Source organism: Muscardinus avellanarius, assembly GCF_963383645.1.
Source record: "Muscardinus avellanarius genome assembly, chromosome: 9".
Classification (NCBI taxonomy): domain Eukaryota; kingdom Metazoa; phylum Chordata; class Mammalia; order Rodentia; family Gliridae; genus Muscardinus; species Muscardinus avellanarius.
The window spans coordinates 20,391,438-20,414,590 of NC_137795.1; the positions used below are offsets into that span (position 1 = coordinate 20,391,438).

General features: G+C 38.8%; 1 protein-coding gene across 2 annotated transcripts in view; it reads right to left on the reverse strand.

The window, feature by feature from the left end:
• Positions 1–23,153, reverse strand: part of ELMO1 (engulfment and cell motility 1) — a gene marked incomplete at both ends in the record, with an annotated part of 563,076 nt that overhangs the window by 36,249 nt on the left and 503,674 nt on the right. For both annotated transcript variants that reach the window (XM_080701947.1, XM_080701948.1), the window contains 2 exons: positions 8,009–8,116; positions 18,717–18,829. In XM_080701947.1, coding sequence (XP_080558073.1) covers positions 8,009–8,116; positions 18,717–18,829 — 221 coding nt within the window. The remainder of the gene's footprint in view (positions 1–8,008; positions 8,117–18,716; positions 18,830–23,153) is intronic.

A 23,153-nucleotide genomic window follows, 5' to 3' on the forward strand; every position in this document is an offset into this window, starting at 1 on the left:
GAGTATAGTTTTTCAAATAATTTCTGGATTTCTGCACTGTCAGTTGTGATATCTCCTTTTTCATCTCTTATCATCAGGATTTGGGTTGATTCTCTCTCTTTTTTTTTAGTTTAATTGGCTAGTGGCTTATCTATCTTATTAATTTTTTCGAGGAACAAGCTTTTGCTTTTGTTGATTTTCTGTACTCTTTTTTTGTTCTCTACTTCATTTATTTCCGCTCTTACTTTGACAATTTTTTGTCTTCTACTGGCTTTGGGTTCAGATTGTTCCTGTGTTTCAAGGGCTTTGAGGTGTGTCATTAAGTTGCTTAGTTGATGATTTTCTGTTTTTCTTATGTGGCCACTCAGTGCTATAAATTTTCCTCTTAATACTGCCTTCAATGTGTCCAGAAGTTTTGGTATGTTGTTTCTCAATTTTTGTTTGTTTTTATAAATTTTTTGATTTCACCTCTTATTTCTTCTATGACTCATTCTTCATTTAGAAGTGTGGTGTTCAGTCTTCACATGTTTATGTGGTTTCTCTGAGTACTTTTATAGTTGATTTCTAGTTTTATACCATTATGGTCTGAAAAGAGACAGGGAATTATGTCACATTTTTTGAATTTGCTGGTGCTCATTTTGTGGCCCAGGATGTGATCTATCTTGGAAAATGTTCTGTGACCTGCTGAGAAAAATGGGAACTCTGCTGTAGATGGGTGGAAAATTCTATATGTGTCTAACAGGTCCATTTGATTAATAGTGTTGTTTAGGTCCAAGGTGTCTTTACTGAACTTTTGTGTAGAACATCAATCTAGTGGTGTAAGAGGTGTGTTGAAGTCTCCCAGTATTATTGTATTGGGATTTATATATGACTTAATATCACAAAGAATGTGTTTTATGAAAGTGGCTGCACCTAAGTGTGGAGCATACATGTTGATTATTGTTATTTCCTCATGGTGGATTTTTCCTTTCACCAGTAAAAAATAACCATCTTTGTCCCTTCTAATAAGCTTGGGTTTGAAGGCTAACTTATCTGAAATCATAGTTACTATTCTTGCCTGTCTTCGTATTCCATTGGCATGGATTACCTTGCTCCAACCCTTTTTCTTGAGTTTGTTGCTATCTTTACTTGTAAGATGTGTTTCTTGCAAGCAGCATATAGATGGATTCTGTTTTTTTGTTTTAAATACAAATTTTTTTATTGAACATAAATGGTATACATTTAAACTATACTTGGTGCCCTCTCCCTCTGCCCCCATATTCCCTTCCCCCCTCCCACCAATGATTGTCCAGGGTAACCATGCCATATTCATAATTTTACACATATTAGGATGTAGACCCTTATTAATCAAGTTCAGCCTTCCTCCTCTCCTATCTTTCCATTCAAACTTTGCTGGTATTTCAGATTCTGGTTTTTAATCCATTTTGCCACTTTATGTCTTTTAATTGGGTAGATGAGGCCATTTATATTCAGTGTGATTATTGAGAAATGATTTTTAATTCCTAACATGTTGAGATTTTATTTCTGTATGAAATACTGTTTGTTCTTCTCTTCTTGTCTGCTGGATGGAAATTCTTGTTTCTCTGGTTCTGGCGTGAATTTCTTGTTTCTTCTTTGTAGTTGATCTCTTTGAGTATTTTCTCTAGTGCTGGTTTTGAAGACATAAATTCCTTCAGCTTCTGCTTGTTATGGAAAAATTTTATTTCCCCATCTAATTGGAGAGATAGTTTTGCTGGGTAGGAAATTTTTGGCTGCAAGTTGTTTTCTTTCAGAGTTTGGAATATGTTACTCCAAGCCCTTCTGGCTTTCATGACCTGGTTTGGGAAATCTGGAGTGATTCTAATTGGTTTTCCTCTGAATGTTACTTTGTCTTTTGTTTTTATTGTCTTTAAGATTCTCTCTTTGGCTTCCATATTGGTCATTTCATATTGGTCATTTCGACTATTATGTGGCATGGAGAACCATTTCTCTGATCTTGTCTAAAGGGGGTTCTATAAGTTTCCTGTACTCTATGCTTGAAAAGTTTTCTGCTATTACTTCTTTGAAGAGATTGTTGAGCTCTTTGGTTTCACCTAATTTTTCATCCTCTATACATATGATTCTTAAATTAGCTCATATGTGATGGGCCCAAATTTCTTCAATGTCTAGTTCTTGTTGTCAAATTTTTTCTATGTAATAAACTATGTGTTCATTTTTGGAGTGATCATCTTCTAGGAGTGAGATTCTACTCTCCATATGGTCTAAGCTATTGTTTAAAGTTTGAATAGATGCCTTTACCTCAGTGATTGCATTCTTTATTTATTTCAGACTCTCTCTAAATTCGTTTCGGAATTCCTGTATTAATTTTACAGTTACTTTTCTGATTTGACCTTCTGGAGACCTCTGCAGTTCTGTGTTATCAGATTCTGTATTTGTGAAGTTGTGGGTGCTCATTGCTCCTTTGTTATTTCTCCTTTTCATGGCTTTAGACGTTGCCTCTGTTGCTTTTGATGTATTTCTCTCAGTTTCTAGGTGTCAGCTAGTAAATACAAGGACAGCTTGTATTGTATTCAATAGTGAAGGTTGAAGAAGGAGGGAAGTGCAGGAGTAAATGAAAGAATAGGGTAAAATCTCAGAGTCGAATAGAGAGAAAGTATGAGTTTGGCATATATTAGTATATACTAGAGTTTAGAGATAGTAAGGTTAATGTAGTGTTCTAGTAAACAATGTAGAATTTCTGGTATAATTATATGAAGTAGGTTTGATACTTGCCAAAGGAGAAAGCTAAAAACCAGAAGAAAGATTATAAAGAAATAGTGGGAAAGTGGAAGAGGCTTGGGAGAGGCTTTGGGGACAGGTTAAAAATAAAAAAAACAAAAAACAAATGACAACAAGATAACCAACCAGGTATACACACTCACACACAAAAAAGGGAACAAATAAAACCAAAAACAACCTCAACCATAAATTAATGCAATTCTGCAACTAAATGATGATCCAGCATATAGGTCTGCAGCAGTCTTTTTCTGTGCATATACCGAATCTCAGAGGCACCCTTCCTGCTGTGAGTTTGGTTCTCTGAGATTTTCTATGTAAGTGGCCACCACCGGTCTGGCTGTGTTAGGTATTAAGTACAAGTTACCCTCTCGCTTTCCGCCGGTATGGAGTCTCAGTCTCTCTCTGCCATGATTTTGTGGGAGTCTTTATTCTCCACAATTAGGGATCACCAGGTCTGATTTCCCTGCTTTCTCCACTAATGGGAGGTAGTCTTATTGAGGCCAGCTCTGAGCCTCTAGAGAGTATGGTTCTCGGTCAGCACGCTGCTTTTACTGAGTTTGACCACTAGGTGTTAGACCCAGTAAGTTTATCCTGGGTAACCCTTTGGGCTGCAGCTTTACTCATACTTGGGGCTATAGCTGCATTGATAACGTCAGAGAGGCACCAGGTGAGTGCTCTATTCTGGTGTGGCGTGGTTAGTTCCTTTTTGCTGTAGCAGGTCTTCAGGTCAGGCTGACTTACACACCAGGCGTCTTCTGCTTCTCCCTTCAGATCTTTTGTTCTCCTTCCTCATCACTGGTCTGCGGTACTGTGCAGGAAGCCTGCAAGTCAGTGCCTGCCACTGGGGGCGGGGCTTCCCCCCCTCTGGACGGTCTTCCAGTCTTTTCCTCTTTGTCACCTGTATTTAATATGGTTATCCCTCTGCTGCTTTTTTTTTTTTTTTACCTCGCTTTGTGGCATTCCGTTTTGGGGAAAATGGGGATCGAGTCAGCAGAATTCTTACATGCTGCTACTCTCCATCTCCATCTTTCTCCCAGCAATCTGAAATTATTTTCATGACACTGCTTCTAATGGTCCCAGGATGACACTTAGAGAACCACCAGCCTGGATTTTTGAACTTTGATCAAAGGGTCCTCATCTACAGAGAGAAACCTTCTCCCCTTACCCCACCCCAAGGTGGCATGCATAGGAACTGCCCTAGACTCTGTAGCAGAGGGTTTTATATTTCTTTCTCCTTGCATTAGGGTGCTAAGAATGTGGGCCAGGAAGGTAGTTCTCCTAGGGAATGGAAAAAACATGCATGATACTACAAAAACCAGATTGTCCCATTTTTAAGCCAAAAGAAGAGGGAAGTTCCAGGCTGTGTGCCTGGCATGTCAGCATAGAGTCTGTAAGTGTCAAGAAGTTTCACACTCATTTATTTTTGCCTTCAATGGCTGTGAAAAGACAGCTCAAATTTGACTTACATGGGCCCTGGGGTGACAGGAAGCAGTGAGACAGGGCGGGTGTAAAGACTATCTGGAACAGGCTTATCTGAACATTACAGAGTCGATGTAACTTCCAAAGGTTGTTTAAAAGTGTCCCAAATATTTGTTCCCACTCCCTTTTTTGACCTGAGATATTCTCCAAAGTTATGAGCCTTTTATCTCATTTCTCTTTCAAATTAAATCATCACTCAAGTATTTCAATATTTCTATAATAACTGTTTAACTTGAACACTTAACACTGGCACCTAGCACCTTGATTGATGTTAGGCTGAAAACCCTGCATATCACTGCCTTTTCAAACACATATATAACAAAACAGACAACATACAGAGGATAGTTGGCAAACAAAATATCACTGACCATAAATATTCAAAGTGAATTACTTCACTGAAGCAAGTTAACTATATATGCATCTGCCAGTAACTCTATATTATGATTACAGGATACATTAAGCCATGATAAAAATATGGTAGAGGTCAAATATATAAGTTATGCAAAGTTATTTTGGGTCATCAAAAAAAGACAATGGGAGAGGACTTCCGGGAAGATGGCAACGGAGAAAAGCGGGGCTTACGAGCCCCGCTAACAACCAATCTCTATTACCACAAAATCAGCGCCTTTCATAGCCAGAAAACACCATCAGCAGAGAAACAAAAAATGTAATTACAAGGGTCAGAGAAAAAGAGGGCTAGAAAAATGAAACACTAGAAAGAAACGAGACCGCTGCGGCAGGAGCCGTGGCGCGGAGCAGTGGACACCATCTTTCCTTGCAGCACCAGGCCCCAGAGAGGAGGGGAACTCAGAACGGAGCTTAGAGCCAGAGAGGAGATACGCCGGCCTCACGCCCGAGTATGCGGCAGCAGCGCCTTACTGCCGGCAGCAGTGGCGAGTTCACTGGATGGCTCCAGACCAACGCACTCAACAGCCCACCAGGCTCCAGAGAGGAGTGGTGGACAGCGAGCAGAGGTGAGCCGCTGTGGATCAGCCGGGAGGAATTCGGCAGATTTCTCGGTGCAGGGAGCATCTAAAGCTCCCAGGGGCTGGGCTCAGCACACCCTGCAGGGATTCAGAGCGAAGCGCAAAACAAGAGAAGAAATACGCCAGCCTCACGGCCAAGGGTGTAGCGTGGCGTTATATTGCCACTGGCGGCAGTAGCAGTGAATTCACCGCGTCCACTAGAGCTCAATCTGCACACTCAACAACAGTGAGTCAAATTGCAGCCCCTAGAGGAGAAATCCCAGTACAGCACTCCCAGGGACTTGACCCAGTGGGGGAGTGGCGGTGGCAGAGATATCACACCATAGGAGAACGCCCAACCTGGCACACCCCATGGTCTAAAGCAGCCTCGATTGACTCCCTGGGTCTGAGACTCTGCGATACAACCCAGTAAAGGAGTAGTGGGGACCGAGATACCACAGACTCGAGATCCAGAGCACCTTAAGTGAAGTCGTAGTGACCCAAGGGAAGAACCCAGAGAAGACACAAACTTCTGAAATCATGGGAAAGAGGAATAACAATGGAACAATGAATGCCCACAACCCCACAACATCAGAAGCTGATAAAACAGAGATTCAGAGATTTCTAGAAGATCAAATCAGGGAAATAACTGTAGAAATAATAGAGGTGCTTCGAAAAGAACTCAGAGAGAGCCAAAAAATATAAAGGATGCAATTAATGAAGTAAAAGCCTCAATTCAAAGCACAAACAACCGATTAGACCACATGGAGAACAGAATCTCTCTCTTAGAAGATGATCATTCCAAAAATGAATGCATAGTTTCTAATTTAGAAAAAAAAATCCAACAGCAGGAATCTGACATTGAAGAAATATGGGCCCATTTTAAGAGAGCTAACCTAAGAATAATTGGAATAGAGGAGAGAAAAGAAGGTGAAACCAAAGGGATCAACAATCTCTTCAAGGAAGTAATAGAAAATTTTCCAAACGTAGAGCAAGAGGTCGATACACAGGTCCAGGAAACTTATAGAACTCCCTTTAGAGAGAATCAGAGAAGAGGATCCCCACGCCACATAATTGTCAAAATGACCAATGTGGAAGCCAAGCAGAGAATCTTAAAGGCAACAAAAACAAAGGGCCAAGTGACATTCAGAGGCAAACCAATTAGAATCACTCCAGACTTCCCAAACCAAGTCATGAGAGCCAGAAGGGCTTGGAGTAACATATTCCAAACTCTGAAAGAAAACAACTTCCAGCCAAAAATTTCCTACCCAGCAAAACTTTCTATCAAATTAGATGGGGAAAGAAGAAGCTTCCATGACAAACAGAAACTGAAGGAATTTATGTCTTCAAAACCAGCGCTAGAGAAAATACTCAAAGAGATTAACTACAAAGAAGAAATAGGTAACACACACCAGAACCAGAGAAACAAGATTTTCCATCCAACAGACAACTAAGATTGGTTATCTGTGGAGATTCATTATTTATGTTAGTCTTTTACCTATCTCTAAATTGTATTGTTTGCTTTTATTGTTGCTAATTTTTAGGATTATTAGTTGGAATATTAATATACCTTCAGATATAGCATTTGGAAATATTTTATCCCATTCTATCAGTAACTTTCAACTCTGTTTACATTGTTTTTGGATATACAATTTTTTTTATTTTTTAGGTAGTTTGTTTACCCTTTTGTTGCCTGTGCCATTGAAATCATATCCAAGAAATCACTGCCAATTTCAATGTTGTGAGGTTTTATGACTCAGATTTTCTTCTAAACGTTTATAGTCTTAAGATTTATATTTAAGTCTTTTATCTATTTTGAGTTAATATTTGTATATGGTGTTAGATAAGGGTCCAATTTTATTCTTTTCCACGTAATTATTATTTTTCAACAATATTTAGTTAAAATATTATTTCCTCCACCAAATGTTCGTGGAAACCTTGTCAAAAATAACTTGACAATATAGGGAAGAATTTATCTCTAGGCTTTTATTTAACTCTAATAGTTTATATATCTGCCTTTATAACAGTGCTACACCATTTCAATTATTGTAGCTTTATATGGTTTGAAATCAGAAAATATACATCTTCTAGCTTTGTTCTTTTTGAGATAGCTTTAGGTATCTAGAGTCCATATTCCATATTAAGATAGATTTTTTTGTGAAAAATAAATAAATAAATGTATGATAGTTTCACCTTAAAAAAGAAAAAGAAAGAAATATTCTCTGGTAAGAAAGAAAACAAAAAGAAATATTCAAATGTCATCTTTAAGTCATCAAAAGCTTGGTATTAGACAAATGAAACTGTTATATGTTTGATTATCATCATTAATATTGGATAAATTGCTATAATACTAGATGTCAACCACTAAGCCAAGCATGGGAAGGAGAGATGGGGAGGGAATGGGGTGGGGATCGAATAGGGGCTAATTGGACGATGTGTGCATGTATGTCTACAAAAGTATTATTTTTATCCCATTATGATGTATGAATACAGTACACCAATAAAAAAATTTTAAAAAAGACAATGGACAAAATAAGGTTTATATCATTTTGGTACATGTTAACATTATCTGGACAAATAATGTTAAAAGCAAATATCTGAAACCCAATTTCACCTCTTTAATGAAAGACATCTGAGCATCTCATATGTGCTCTCTGTTCAGTAACAAATCTCAAATCCATCAGGGTATTGAGAATGCTCAGACCAAGACATGAGATGTGCCAAGTATAAAGCGCTTATTTAGACTGATAATTTTGTTGCAGGCTATATTGTGACTAAGAAACAACCAGTCAACCAAAACTCGGGCATCTTACATGAAAGCCACTTACATTTGTCCTGTAAGGAATCATGGGGTACTTCTCCCTGAGGGCTTTCTTCCAAGTCTCCATAATGCAGGACCTTGTGATTTGGTGAAAGCCGACAATACCAAAATTTGTCTGAGGAGAAAAAACACAAGTTTAAATGGTGAATGATTCTGGTTTTTTAAAAAATGGCATGGTTACTACAATAACTCACATGATTTTAAGTCTTGAGAAAGAATAAATTCTAGTGCCCTAGGTAGTAAGCTCTCTTTTTTATTTTTATATTGAGGTGTCACCTGTCTTGCTTGGTATGCTTTTGAGAATTATTGGGAAAGTCATCAAATCCTTCAAATTCAATGACAAAGGATTTTATAAGAGGAAAGTTTCCAGATGGTATTTTACCAGTATCTGTAACCACACGGTTTGTTCTTTATTCATTTTGTCCTGAAAAAAGTAGGAATAGAGCCAGATGCAGTGGTGCACATCTTTAATCCTACTTACTCAGGAGACTAAGGCAGGAAGATCTTAAGTTTAAGGCCAGTTTTGGCAACTTAGCAGACTCTGTATCAAAATAGAATAATAAAAGGGAGTCTGGCATGAGGTTCAGTAGTAGGGTGCTTGCCTTGTATGTGTGAGCCCCTTGGTTCAACCCCTAGTATCACAGAAAAAATGGGGAGTAGGTTAAACAGCTTTCTTACAACTTATATGTGTTCACATTCCTCTCTGAGATTTTAAGACTGCTGGGATAGGTGTGTGTGTCCAAGGCCATATTTTATCTGACGTAACAACCCCCTCCCTCAGGGAATAAAGGCACACAGTGATCAATGGATGAGTTGTTTGGATACACACATGGAATGGGGCTATGAAGGGGTCATATGAATAATACAGGAATTTAGTAAAAATATAAAGCCATCCACAATCATCTCTCTAAGTGTGTGTGTGTGTGTGTGTGTGTGTGTGTGTGTGTGTGTGTGTGTGAGATTAGGGATGGAACCCAGGGGCATTCTATTTCTTAGCCATACCTCCAGGCCTTTTTTTATTCCTTATTTTGAAAAATATCTCACTACATTGCAGAAGGTCTCACTAAGTAGCTAAGGCTGTCTGCAAACCATGCCTGGCTCATATCTCTCTAATTTCTTTAGTTTTCTAAATGAGCATGATCAGAGCCTTAGAATTATACTTAGGATTAACTCCTTCAACTTTTCTTCCTGTTATGATTTGAATCTGGGAAACCCCTCAAAGTTCATGTGTTGAAACATCCCTACTGCACAAAGGCTTACAGGTAAGGCATGGCTGGAGGGAGGAGGGAGAGGGTCATTGGAGACAGGACCTTGGGGACTGTATATGTCCTTGGTCCCTTTCTCATGCTCTCTCTGCCTTTGAATTGAGCTCAGCTTTTCTCCACCATGCTATGCTGCCATGACATCTACCTTGGAGTTGGCCAACTATGGACTATACCTCTAAAAGTATGAGCCAAATAAACTTTTCCTCTTCAATGTTGTCCGTGTCAGGTGTTTTAGTCACAGTGACAGAAAAGTAGACAAGCATATCCCAGTAAGAGATTTTGAATAAATCTGGGGTGCAGAGAGGAGGCAGCATGATCATGTTGTATCAATCAACAGATTTATGGATAAGAAACTTGGACTTTGACAACAATGTTTGTGTAGCAGAAATGTTCAGCTTACTGTTCCTCTTCCAGGAAGCCCTCCCTGATCACTTCAGCAGAAGAGCTGTTCAAGAGTCATGTCTTATCCTCTGAGATGTTCCGGTATCTTCTCTGTACCATTAAATCATCTTAGATGAGCAATTTTGGTGCTCTCCTTTAGTATTCCCCTTCAACTGCCATAGCCCCTAGGTTTGCTTACCAAGAAGCTTGCCCTAGTCAGTATTTGAGAACAATTACTGATGAGAAAAGAGGACTCCAAGGCACTCATCAAATCTGCCAGGATGAAGATGTCAGAGACTTCCTGTTGACAGCCACTGTCCCCACTGCTGTGTCCTAACCCATTGGTCTGGTGCCTAGCACACAGAATTTGCACATTAGGTATGGCTAAATTGATAAAGACTTATAAGGGTGCTTGGTTCGAATGCCTCAGGAACACAGCATCTTTATTGCGGCTGGCTTACTCTATGGTCTTTCTTGAATCACCTCAGTACTGTGCCTATAAGCCCCAATTTTTCTGAAACCACTTTGACTTAAAAAGCTCCTCATTATATTTTAAGAAAAGTGTTTTTCCACCAGAAGTGGTGGTGCATACTTGTAATCCCAGCATTCTGGAGGCTGAGAACAGGAGGATCGTGGTTCGAGGCCAGCCTCAGCTACTTAGGCCCTTTGCAACTCAGTGAGACCCTGTTTCAAAATAAAGAAAAAAAATAGGGCTGGGAGTATAGCTCAGAGGTAGAATGACCCTGGGTTACATCCCCAGCACCGCAAAAAAAGTGTTTTCAATGCAAAATAATGTTTTAACTATAATTCTTTTAATAGAGAAAAATATTTTAAAATGAAAGTTAAAAACATCATACAATCAACAAAGAAAATGTCCAACTTTATCCACAGAATAAAAATAATTTCCATCTTCCTAGACTATCAACAGGGTTTAAGAATTAATGAGCACAGTCAGGATACTACAATCCATATATTTAAAGGGATTTGACTTTTGGTGGAAACAATGGAGAAGTGGGGGACCATGCAATAGCTAGGAAAGCAAATGGAACCACTAAACTCAAAATTATATAATACATACACCAAACCCAGGGTCATTTTTCTGGGAGAGCACTTCAAAGGCAGAAAAGAAAGTTATTCCCTGAGTATTTCACAGCCATCTTAATTAAGCAAATGTGCGATTATTGGCTTTGCATGAGGAGAATACATTTTGGAATTTGACTTGAGATTCACAACAGGAAGTGTGGATTCCAAAACAGGATGCCATGTTGCCTGTGTTTCTGGGGGCCTAGCATAGCACGCTGTGGTAGATTCCAAGGTCCACTTTCCCCACAAGGACCTTCCATCTGGTCTATGTAGCTTATGATGACCACAATTTGCTCTAAAGCTTTCCTTCTTCTGCTGCCTCTGAAATGGGATTTTGGGCTGAGTGACTAAAGGGTGCCAGGAACCTGGAAGTCAGTGAGATATGGCTCTTGTACTTGGGGATTTTATGTTGAGTAAGGTTTTAGCCTGATTTTTGTTTTGCTTTGTTTTAAACAGGAATTCTCTTCTTCATTTGGGGTGAGCTCCAGGGATTAGTGGTGGTTCTGAGAGACAAGGAATTGATATGGCACAATCAAAGAGGATTATGTTTACTCAGTATATTTTGAAGGAAGTCATTAATAAATTTAACTGTTACACATTTAAAAATACAAACAGATACATTGGAGAGAAAGCCATATAGCACATTCATTTGTAAGATGTATTCACTTGAGAGACTTCAAAATATTTTGCTGCTTATGCTTGCAGGGGAAATTTATTTACCCAACAGATAATTGCAGTGTATATGTAAGGCTCTACCCTGTGCCACAAGAAATCATTACAGTGAATGGCAGATATGAGGGATAAAACAAAGCAGAGCAAAGAAGAACTCTCAGTTCTTAATGGTATCTAAGAGAAAGGTGACAGACATACTCCTTTCCCAGGTCATGAGGGAAAAGACATACTAGGAGCTTGGGAAAAAGGAATAGGGAAGGCCAGGCCTCTTATCACTTATCAGCCTTTTGGCTAAGATCAAGTGTAGGAAAGGCCTTTTGTGCTATTTTGCGGTTCATAAGCAAGTAGAGAACAATGGCTATTGATTAGAGTTCCAGGTGGCAAACCATCTTTCATGCAAAGTTGCCATGGATGGATGTTTACTTAAGAGAAATACAAAAGTCTGCCAAGAAATCTGCCACAGTGCTCTGGTGTACTGCTGACAGAATTTCCTCCCTCTTGACACTTAAATTCTCTTGATTTATATGTCATCACCCTCCCCTGGTTTCCCTTCTACCTATGGCTCTTTTTTTTTTTTTTTTGGTAATGAAAATTGAACCCGGGGGGTGTTTTTCTTTGAACTATACTTCACCCCTTTTTATTTTATTTTTAAATTTATTTTGAAACAGGGTCATGCTGAGTTGCTATGGCTGGCTCTGAACCAGTAATCCTGTTTCAGCCTCCCAAGTACTGTTATTATAGGCCTGTGCCACCATGTTTGGATCTACCGATGGCTAACTCTTATCTTATACAAGTTCCTCTTTCTCTGTCTGCTACCAAAGTGGTAAAAAGCAAATAGGTTGGTATGCCACAACTCTAAGTGATGTGTTTTCCTCCTCTTTATGAAACAGAAAGTCTTGCTGGATTACAGAATGTTGGAAGGAGGGTCTGAAAAGGCTGAGAAGATTGCCCTGACTCATAATCAAATGGGAGTGAAACTCAAGCCAGTGTTTTACTCAGGGTAAAATCTGGTGTCCTTAGCTTCCAGGGATTCAGAGGCATTAACACTTGCCTCTGAAGTGAGGCTGCTGAGAAGGAAACTTCATCAGCCAGCTCCCACCAGCACATCACAATGGTATGTTGGTGGAGACAATTTCAATGTCAGCCACCAGCAGCAGCTTGATTTGCAGTTTCTTTTATAGTAAGAAAAATGTATATTTTCCTTTCAAACCCAGCATGATGTTATTAGTTCCTCCATCCCTCTGGGCCATGGAAGAGCAAGATTTGTCACTAAAAACAATTAGCAGTAAGCAACAAGAACATTATAAAACATTGTTCACTAGCATTTAAGGAAAGTTAATATTAAGGTCTTCTAGTCAATTTCAAATGAGCCATTTCTTCATTCCCAAACTAAAAAATATGGAGAGCCGGGTGTGGTGGTGCACGCTTGTAATCCCCGCGCTTAGGCAGAGACAGGAGGATCATGCAGGTTCGAAGCCAGCCGGGCGCGCTGGCTTAGGAGACCCTATTTCCAAATAAAAAAAAAAAAAACCTAAAAATAGGTCTGGGAGTGTAGCCCGGAGGTAGAAGGGCTTCCAGGAACCCCAGTACCACCACCAAAAAAAAAAAAAAAAAAAAAAAAAAAAAAAAAAAAAAAAACCATGGAGACCATTTTGTGCTTCAAACTTCCTCTGTGTGTGTGTGTGTGTGTGTGTGTGTGTGTGTGTGTGTGTGTGTATACATAAGATCAAAGGGAAACACTGGTTTAAGAGCTCCCCTGTTTGGTAAAAAGGGCTGATGGAAGCAATAACCAATGACCACTGAAGACTGAAATTCTTGCAGCTATCCAATAAAGCTTTGTACAGTGATGGAAATACTCTATATCTGCTTTCTCCAATAGTAAAAAAAAAACCAAGTTTTAAATTTTTTTCATTTTAATTAACTCAGCAACAGGTAGCAGCCACCGTGTTGTCATGAGAGTCATAGCTGAATAGTAGCTACTATTGGTAAGTGTGAAATTCTGGTCATTCTCTGAGGCACAGGGCACAGCAAGAATCAAGTCTTGATCCAATCTACTGTAGAAGCAGGAAGCAGCCTTGTTTTGGTTTCAGAGTTCATAGTTGACCCAAGGGGCCCAGAAAACCCTCTGGTAGGGAGGCATGGCTGCTTGATATAAGTTATATTCTTAGAGTACTTCCACTTGGATTTTCTATTCATCCTAGTTGACCTAAAATGTGCCAAGTCCTCAATGTATTCAGGAGAAGGGCCATTTCCTGTTTCAGATCCAAACTTTCCAAGTCACAAAGCAGGAAGGACCTTGTGATATCTTTAAAGGGAAATGCTACTTTCTAGATGATGAAGTGCATAATTTCTCTGTTGGCCCAGTTAAGGAAAAAAACAACTATAGGTACACATGAAAGTCATTCTGCCTTTCAGGCCTTTCTTACTTTCTTGGATGTTTTTGAAAACAAGATAAACTAGATTTTAACTTGAAAATTATGCATCTATCATCTATCATCTATCATACTGGGGATGGAATCCAGGGGCATTCAACCTCAGAGCTATATTCCCAGCCATATTTTATTATTTATTTTGAAGTAGGTTCTCAATAAGCTACTGCACACCACTAGCCTTGAACCTGTGACTCTCCTGTCTCAGCCTCCCAAATACTGGGATTACAGGTGCCTGGTCAAAAAATACATATTTATTTATATCTACATTTTTGCTAAAATGACTTATGATTAGATTAATGGAATATTAAAAGAAAACTTCAATCAAAGATAGAGGAAGAAACAGCCCACTGCTCAAAAGGGTTTATATGGTCACTATGCCTGGATGTCCCATTTGGCTCTGGATTTTCTGAATGGACCACAGAGCAATGTAAAGCATAAAAGACTTGTTGGCACAAGTGGAAGCATGCTTATTTCTTGGAGGTACAGTGTGGGGGGGTAAGTTTTGTCCAAGATTAAATTCCAAGATATTTTTGTCATGTTAGCACTTACAGATGCTGCTCACTGAAATGTAGTGTCTTCAAAAAGAATAAAACTTTCATGATACCATTTATTTCTTTTTTTTTGGGGGGTGTGCTGGGGATAAACTCGTGGCCTTGTGATGCTAGCCAAGTGTTCTACTATAAATTACATGCATTCCTAACTCCTCATATTATAATTTCTTGAATAGCCCTAGGATTTTATCAAGACTGCTCAATGTAAGTAGTTCTGGAAGAGCTCAACTTTTGAAACATGGAAAGTAGAAGGCAGTTCTTGAGACTACAGATTCTCATGGAGCAAATAATAGTCTTAACACAGACAGCTTCTGATATTTCTTTTCCAGTCTCCCCTCCAGGATTCCAGAGAGCACAGAAGTAAATTTATATATACTCTGGTGAGGACAGTATGTGTGTATGTGCGTGCGTGCGTGCGTGTGTGTGTGAAGCAGGGATGAGACATTTAAGGCCTCTCCAGTCTGTGTTTAAAGTCTATATTCTGAGGAACTCTAAGCTAAAACTAAAAATAATCATAATTAATGAATGTTTGATTAATGTGCCAAGCACCACACTAATTTCTAAAGATGTATAATTTTATTTAACCCCTGCAACTTTTTGGTGTATAGCTATCACAGAAGAAAAGCACAGAGGTGAGTAGTGAGCCCAAGGCTGCCCAGCTCACAAATGATGAAGCAGGGACTTGAAACTTCCTTAATGTGTCACTCATGATTTACTGTCCTCGATCCTAATGTGGACAGAATTCCCAGACACCCATATCTGTCCATCAGACTGACCACCAGACTTGGAATTTAATCTTGGACAAAACTTGCCCCCCCACTGTGCCCCCAAGAAATAAGCATGCTTACTCACTTTTGCCAACAAGGCTTGTGTGCTTTACATTGTTCTGTAGCCTAATCAGAAAACCCAGAGCCAGTAGCAGAGATGGGTAGAAGGATGGATAAGAATCATCTCAAGGGGCATCTAAACAAATAGCAGAAGGAGGGACTTTGTGTTTACTCCTCCCCTTTCCAAGTCCATGGAACTGGAAGCTCACTCACATTTTCCTTTATGGAGTTAACTACTTAAAACTATTCACCTATGTCCTTGTTACTGTGGTCAAGTAAAAAAGAGGGTGACCATGGCTTGTGGTGGCACTGGGATGGCAGATGACCATCCCAGTCTGAGCTCTTCTGGAGAAATGTATCTTTCTTGAAAGGATTAAAATGGATTTTGTGTCACATTTTCATTAATCTGTGTGAATCTATATGGCATGCTTTGATGGGTGATGAGAAAAAATTTTAGCACAGTCTGTTTTGAATCCTTATTTTTAAGCACAGAGCAGTGACCAGATTTCAGATTCACTTACCAAACACCAAAAAAGCTTTTATTTCTGCATGAGGAAGGACGATGTTGTATTAAACACAGATGGCCATGCTCCCTAGGAAGCTCAACTAATAAATTTATAACTAGATGCCAATTCTTTGTTCATTAGGTAGTTCATTTTTAGAAAGTTGAAAAACCTACAGAAAAAGGATGGATGTTTTCTTTCTTAAAAAAAAAATCTATAATTACTACATCTAGAAACATGGCTTTCTGGCAGACTACCCATTGCAGACCAGAAAGGGAAGTCTCACAGTGAAACAGACTAGAAGGCTAAATTTAGTTTTAAGCATTAGGACCTCAGCTGGCCATTTGTGGAGGCACTGTGGTACTAGTCTCTTCACCACCCCTCATCTCCAGATTTCCATGCCCTTGACCAATGTCAAGTAAATAAAAGCTTTCCAAGTCACCTTTATGGGGGCTATATGCCCTGAATATTGATTTTTTTTTCCAAAGCAATTAAGAGATTAGTACATACAAATAAATGACTACATGGCCAAGTTCTCAGATGCTCTAGTACTCCCTCCTGTTTTATAGATGGAAACTTATGGCCTGCCTTAAAGACACCTAGGTGCTTAATTAAAGAGCTGAGAGGCCTAGAGCCAAATCAAGAAATCTCATTGCTTTCTTCCTACACAATCAGGATCACAGCAACTAATTTTTGTAATGTTTTCTAAGAGCTGCATTCATGATTGCCTTTATTTTTTCCACTAACCTTAAGAGATAAGTATTGTTATCAGGTGGGGAAACAGCCCAGATCCACACACATGGTTATGTGTAGAGGTGAGCCACATTACCTGGGTTCAGGGCTCCCGTCCTTGCCACTGTGCCTCGTACCACCTACTCTGACATAATGCAAGGAATTAAAAAAAAAAAAGAGGAGAGAATGAACTCATTCCACAGTGGCTGTGTGGGAGAGACGAGGTCCTCTTCCACCACTTTCCTAATGTGAGCCTTTCTTGGTTCTAGCTTTAACTTAGCCGTTTGTTATCCTGCCCAGTTGCCTTTCCTGAGGCCCAGCATGAAACTGTCAGGACTATTTGCTTTAAATAACCCACATTTTCATTCTTTCAGGAAGATATGTCTTTGGAAGTTCCTCGATGTGAGTTTTTACAATATACTTTAATTAGTACATTGTCATTTTATAGCACAGTGAGGTTCAAAGTGATACAAACATATGCACTTCGTATTTCTCCCTTTAGACTCTGCTCCAGTACAAGAAAGAGAGATTGGTAGTGATACCTTCACTTATGCACAGAGCATTATTTGAACTGTTTCCTTCATCAAGTCTTCTTTTACCCTTTCTATCTCTTTGTCTCATTACCTTCTACTCATCTCTCCTCACTTATCTTATGTCCCATTCGTTTCCTATTTTCTCTCTAGCTTCCACATATATATGAGAGAAAACATTTGCCTTTTGACTTTCTGAGAATGGCTAATCTCACTTGGCATAAAATTCTCTGGTTCCACCCATTTTCCTATATGACACAATTTTGTTCTTCTTTATGGCTGACTAAAATTCCATAATGTTTACCACATTTTTTATCTATTCATACGCTGACAGGCACCTAGTTTGGTTCCATAATCAGCTATTGTGAATTGTGCTGCTATAAACATGGGTATACATGTATCACTAGAGTATTCTGGCTTTAATTTTCAGTGTGATATTTAATGATGGCATTGAAATATTTCAAATTTACTGAATATTCTATACAGAAAAGTTAAGGTAAATGGCCAGGGAGATGGGCTTAAAAGAGATGTAAAATGATTACTGTCATTAGTGGTGAGCTTTGTGTCCGAACAAAACATCTATCAGGCTCCAAAAATGTCTGCCAGAGTTTCTTCCGGGCCAAAATTGACATCTGTCCTTAGTATAGTTGGTAAACCCTTTGCTTACTTATGAATCTTCCCGGGTCTCTTCATCTCCCTCCAAAGCTTATTGTTGAGTTTTATTTTCTGGCCATTTGTTTCTAGGACAGTATAATATGAACACCTTGACAATATAATCAGCAGCTTGCCACAAGAGCAAGACAACATTCAAGGTGAAGAAACAGCGGGAAATGCTTCTCACTTTGTGGATCTGGTCTATTGGCACTGTTTTGACTTGATATTTTCAGGTTAGAAATTATAGAGTCAATTCAGAATCTGTCTTGGGAAATTAGAAAACTTTATACTATCTCAACTTAATTCACAGTAACTTATATCCCCATATAAAGTAACTCTGACCTGGAAGATAACTGGTGTGTAGTTTTTCAGAATTAAACTCCAAGACACCACAATAGTAAGTGCCAGCTCACTTAACGACTATCGTACAGCAAGTCTTTAAATGGAAATGGCCAGAAAGCTGTGAAGAATTAAGTCTTATTGTTTGACTTTTTACAAGTTACTAACCCCTTTGGTACTGACTTCATTATCTGTGAACACAACATAATCACAGTAGCTACTCCACAGGAGCATTGTGAGAATTAACCAAATGTGGTCATGACTCGCCTGGCAGTGGGAACATATTCTGATAAATGTGTTGATAGATGATTTGGTCATTATGTAAGCATGAAACAAACTAGGACGGCTCTAATGCTTCTAGGTAATATAATCTTATGGGATCAACATTGTACATGCAGCCTATTCTTTACCAAAATATCTAAAAATGTGTTTTGAGAAGAGTTGGACATGGTAAGTGCATGGTACACATTAACTGTTGTTGACACCATTATGAGAAGCCTTGTGTCATTAAGTGACAAAGAATAGCTCTTTAGTTCCCATGACCCTTCAGTTCCATGGCTCTTCAATTTTGGACTTTGGTTCTCCTTAGGTATGCATAAAGCAAGGACTTCCCTAGAATGTTGCTATTTTTCTCCTGAGCACAGTGCTGCATGACCTACCATAAAGCAACATCATGCCCTTCTGCTTCTGCACAGGAGCAGGCCACTGTTGAACCAGCTCATTTGTGGAATGTCCCTACATAATACCTTGCCTCCGCCGGGCGTTGAGTTTCCTAAAGCAGGTTCCTTCAACAAGGCGGTTCAGGCGTTGTTGTTTGATCAGCTCTAAGATTTCTGGCTGGATCTTCTCCTTTAGTTCCCTGTCAAATGATAAACACATATTCCACAATGCATCTTGAGAAACAGTGCTCACTTGATAGACATCATGGGAAGATAGGGTAGGAAAATGTGAGCTGCATGATTTCATGAATACCCCAGGACCTTCAAAATTGGTGCTTTAGAGAACTGTTTAGTAACCACTAATGGTCAGGATTATCTGTTGGAGTAACACTACACTATCTCTGACATTTATATACTATCCACAAAGCATCAGCCACTTTATGTAATTTTTTCCAGAGTAAAGTATCCTGATAAATAATCCTCTTTTATTAAACAAAGATACAGATATAACTTATGCAAAACTCCAAGAAAATAAATCAAGTAAAAAAATCCCCCCTCGCCCTGAACCAAATAGAATTCTAGACTACATTTATGGCCTGACAAAATAGGATTATTGAACATCTGTGGGATTGCTATTCCACGAAAAATGCTATCTTGGGCAAATTTTAGAGACTGCTTTTGCATTCTATTTCACCTCTTATAAATGGAAACCACAACTGTCCTAGATTCTAACCCATAGAGACTGAGATAATGATGGGATAAATTAAAAATTATTTGTATCTTGTCTCAGGCTAATATTATGTAATTTGGTTTCAGATACACCATGCAGTAAAGATATCACGGTAAAATGCAGTGGTTTTCCAATACTCTTTAGAAAGATTTTTTTTGTGGTACTGGCAATTAAATCCAGGGGCATCCTACTTCTGAGCCAAATCCTCAGCCCTATTTTCTTATTCTTTATTTGAAACAAGGTCTTACTAAGTTGCTGACTACCTCAGTAAGTAGCTGAGGCTGGCTGCAAACCTATGATCCTCCTATCTCTGCTTCCGAAGTATTGGGATTACAAGTGTGTACCACCATGCCTGGCTTAAAAAAATTCTTAAGATAGGAAATTTTACATGGTACACTGACATTTGAGTCTAATAAATCCAGAGACATTCTAGATGAAGGTGAATATGGAGACACAAAGTCCCGCCCTCAGAACAATGTTGAAACCATTGGCTAGAAATAAATCTAGAAGTCAGAAGACTAGAATTCTAATCTAGAGTCTGTCTGTGATTAGATTTTTATGTAGCTTATATAAGTCTCCATTTCCTTATCTGTAAAATGGGAATGAGAAATTTTTCTTGGAAACTGCTGATTCCCAAAGGGGAGAGTGATAATCTAAGATTCTACAAATACTGTACAGAAATGCAAGGTGTTCTTGAATTTGCTTTGGTGATATTCTTTCCTTTCCTCAGCTTAGTCACTTCAGTGTCCTTATTACTCTGTAGTCAAAGTTTAAATATTCTTCACTTTCTGTCTTAACTTGGCCCTTGCTCTGACACTAGACTGCAGGCAACCTGTTCTTACTTGGTGCTGTTTCCCAGGTGGGAAAGGCACTCATGCTTGGCAAACACTTGCTATGAGTCTGGTAACATACTAGGCAATTTCACTAAACCTCCGGGTAAAACAAACCTTGAGGATAGGTATTAATATTATCATCCCCATCTTACAGGTATGCAAATAGTTCTTAGAGGTTAAGTGTTGAATAGAGTGTAGAACCAGGTCTTTCTTATGCAAGCTACTTTATGCACACATGAGCAAAAAAGAAAAAAGGGTTACAAAAAAAGGATTCACGCATCTAATGTGATATTCAAATACTCCACTAATACATATTTGGGAGCTGATTTAATGGCCTCCAACCTCCTGTCATTTTATAGTGTTTCAAATGAACATCTATAAAAATAATATGGAAATTCTGCCCTAATAATACAGACTAGCCAGCAAAGGTCTTTTAGTGTTTCATCTCAGGCTTTCAGATTACTAAAACTATTTATCATCAATGCTAAGCTTTTGTAAAATGGACTCAGAAAATTGCAGCTTTGATGATACCTGCACTGAATGAAGAAGAAGGTAAAGAAATGTCCGGGCAGTCACACACAGCAATAAATTACTGCTACAGACTAAGTCCAGGCAATTAGGTAGACAGGAAGAGATGGGACTCAAAGATGGAGAAAATACAGAAGAAAACATTTTTGAGTTTCGTCAATTCTAAGGTTATAGATATGATTTTAAATAATAGTTTTGCTAGGGTAGGGTTTTGTTATTAAAATGGAGAGGAAGAAGATATAGAGAGAAGAGAAGGAAAGGAAGAAGATGTAGAGAGAAGAGAAGGAAATCCAAGTTATTTTAACTGATGTATTATGCCTTTTGGTGTAAGATCTAGATATGCTCAACATGATGGGGCCATCTTCAGGGGGTAGAGAAGTGAATCTGTTTCTAAAAGAGTTATCTCTTTTTGTTAAGAACCCCCTAAAGCCTCCAAAACATGATCGAACAATGAGGAAAATGAGATACCTTTTCTTTTTCATAAAATTTCTTTCTGTTTTCTTGCAAATGTATTCAGTGACTATAAAACTCACAGAGTAAGTAAACGTAAGTAATCCCTGTAATGAGCTTATGTGACTTACACAAAGCTGACCTCCCAGGTAATCCACGTACTGTGGTCAGCTGGGCTTTAAAATTCTTGGTGTGGGGTCAATGAGGCTGGGGTTATGGGTTCAGTGGCTTTGTTTGATAAATATTCCTCTAATTCTATCCAAAGGATTTATAAATTAAAAGGGGAAGAAAAGTTATAGGAAGGAGTGAACAAAAGGGTATATGAAGAAGAATTAAAAATGTAGCACTGTTTCTGGACTACAATTCCAAGTCCAGAACTAAAAAGGCCAAACCAATACACAGAGTTAGACAGCACCATTGGACTGGTAAGATTCCTTCCTCAGTCAAAGACTCACCTACTGAACTACTACTCACCATTCAATTGGAACACAGGTTGGCAAGCTTTTAGATGAAATGGTCCAGCAGTAATTCCTTTAAAATGTATGGGCCATATGGTCAATAAAGAAATAAGCATGGCTGTATTGTAATTAAACTTTGTTGACAAAAACAGGCAGTGGGGAAGCTTGGCCCAAGAGCCATAGTTTGTGGATCCTGGATCTAGAAGCATTCTGTGGAGACTTTGAGTTGATTGATGGTATCAATTACATAGAAGTTGATCTGTTTTATCTTGATACTAGAAGGACTCAGGGCTTAGTACTTGAGTCTCTTTTGTTCATTATGTAACAGACTCATAGCTTTGAATACCCACTTTACATCGGCAACTTGTAAGTTTGTATTTCCAATATAGACCTTTCTGATGAACTTGAAATTCATTTTCTGACTGCCTATTTGGATATCTCATAGATGGACACATGCAGCACTGAATTCCTTATCTTCTGTCCAAATCTGCTCCACTCATGTCTTTAGTTTGTGCAGTCCAAAATCTTGAGCTCATCTTTGACTCTTTCTTATACCTATATCTAATTAATCAGGAGATAACATAGCCTTTATCTTCAAAATATATCTAATCTTTCCTAACGATTCTAATAACTTCTCCTTAGATCATTGAAATAGCTTCTTCTCCTTCTCCTTCATTTTCCTCCTGTGGTAATGGTGCTTCTTTCTGTGGTACTGGGGTTTGAACCTTGAACCCATGGGCATTCTACCTCTAAGCTATACCCCCCCAGCCCTATCTTACTTTTTATCTTAAAACAGGTTCTCACTAAGTTGTGGAGTGTTTCACTAAATTGCTGATGTAGTCTTAAACCTGTGATCCTCCTGTTTCAGCCTCACAAATACCAGAGTTACAAGTGTGTGCCACCATGCCCAACTGAAATAGCTCCTTAATGATTTTCCTGCATTTATTTATTTATTTATTTATTTATTTATTTATTTATTTTTGTGGTAATGAGGGTGAAAACCAGGGGCTTTTCTACCTCCAGGCTATACTCCCAGACCTATTTTAGACTTTACTTGGAAACAGGGTCTCACTAAGTTGATGAGAGCCTCAATCAGTAGCTGAGGATGGTTTTGAACCTGTGCTATCCTCCTGTCTCAATCTTCCAAGTACTGGGATTACAAGCGTGCGCCACCATGAATGGCTGATTTTTCTGCTTTTAAATTAGTCTCCCTTACAGTCTGTAACCAATGAAGGATATTATGTCAGTCTTCTGGTGGACTCTTTCAGTAGCTTCCAATAATATGTGATCAGGCCCCCAACTGCCTTACTGGCTTCACCTCCTGTTGTGCTTCCCTCCTCACTTATTCTGATTCATCTATACTGACTTTCTTTGTATTCACCAAAGAGATTTGATCTGATTGCAGAGTCTTTGCACTGATAGGTGTCTCTGCCTAGAATTGACTTCTCCCATTTACCCATATGGCCTGCTCCTGAATCCCTTATTTATCTTTATGACCAAATTAATCAAATCTAAACTCTCCTTA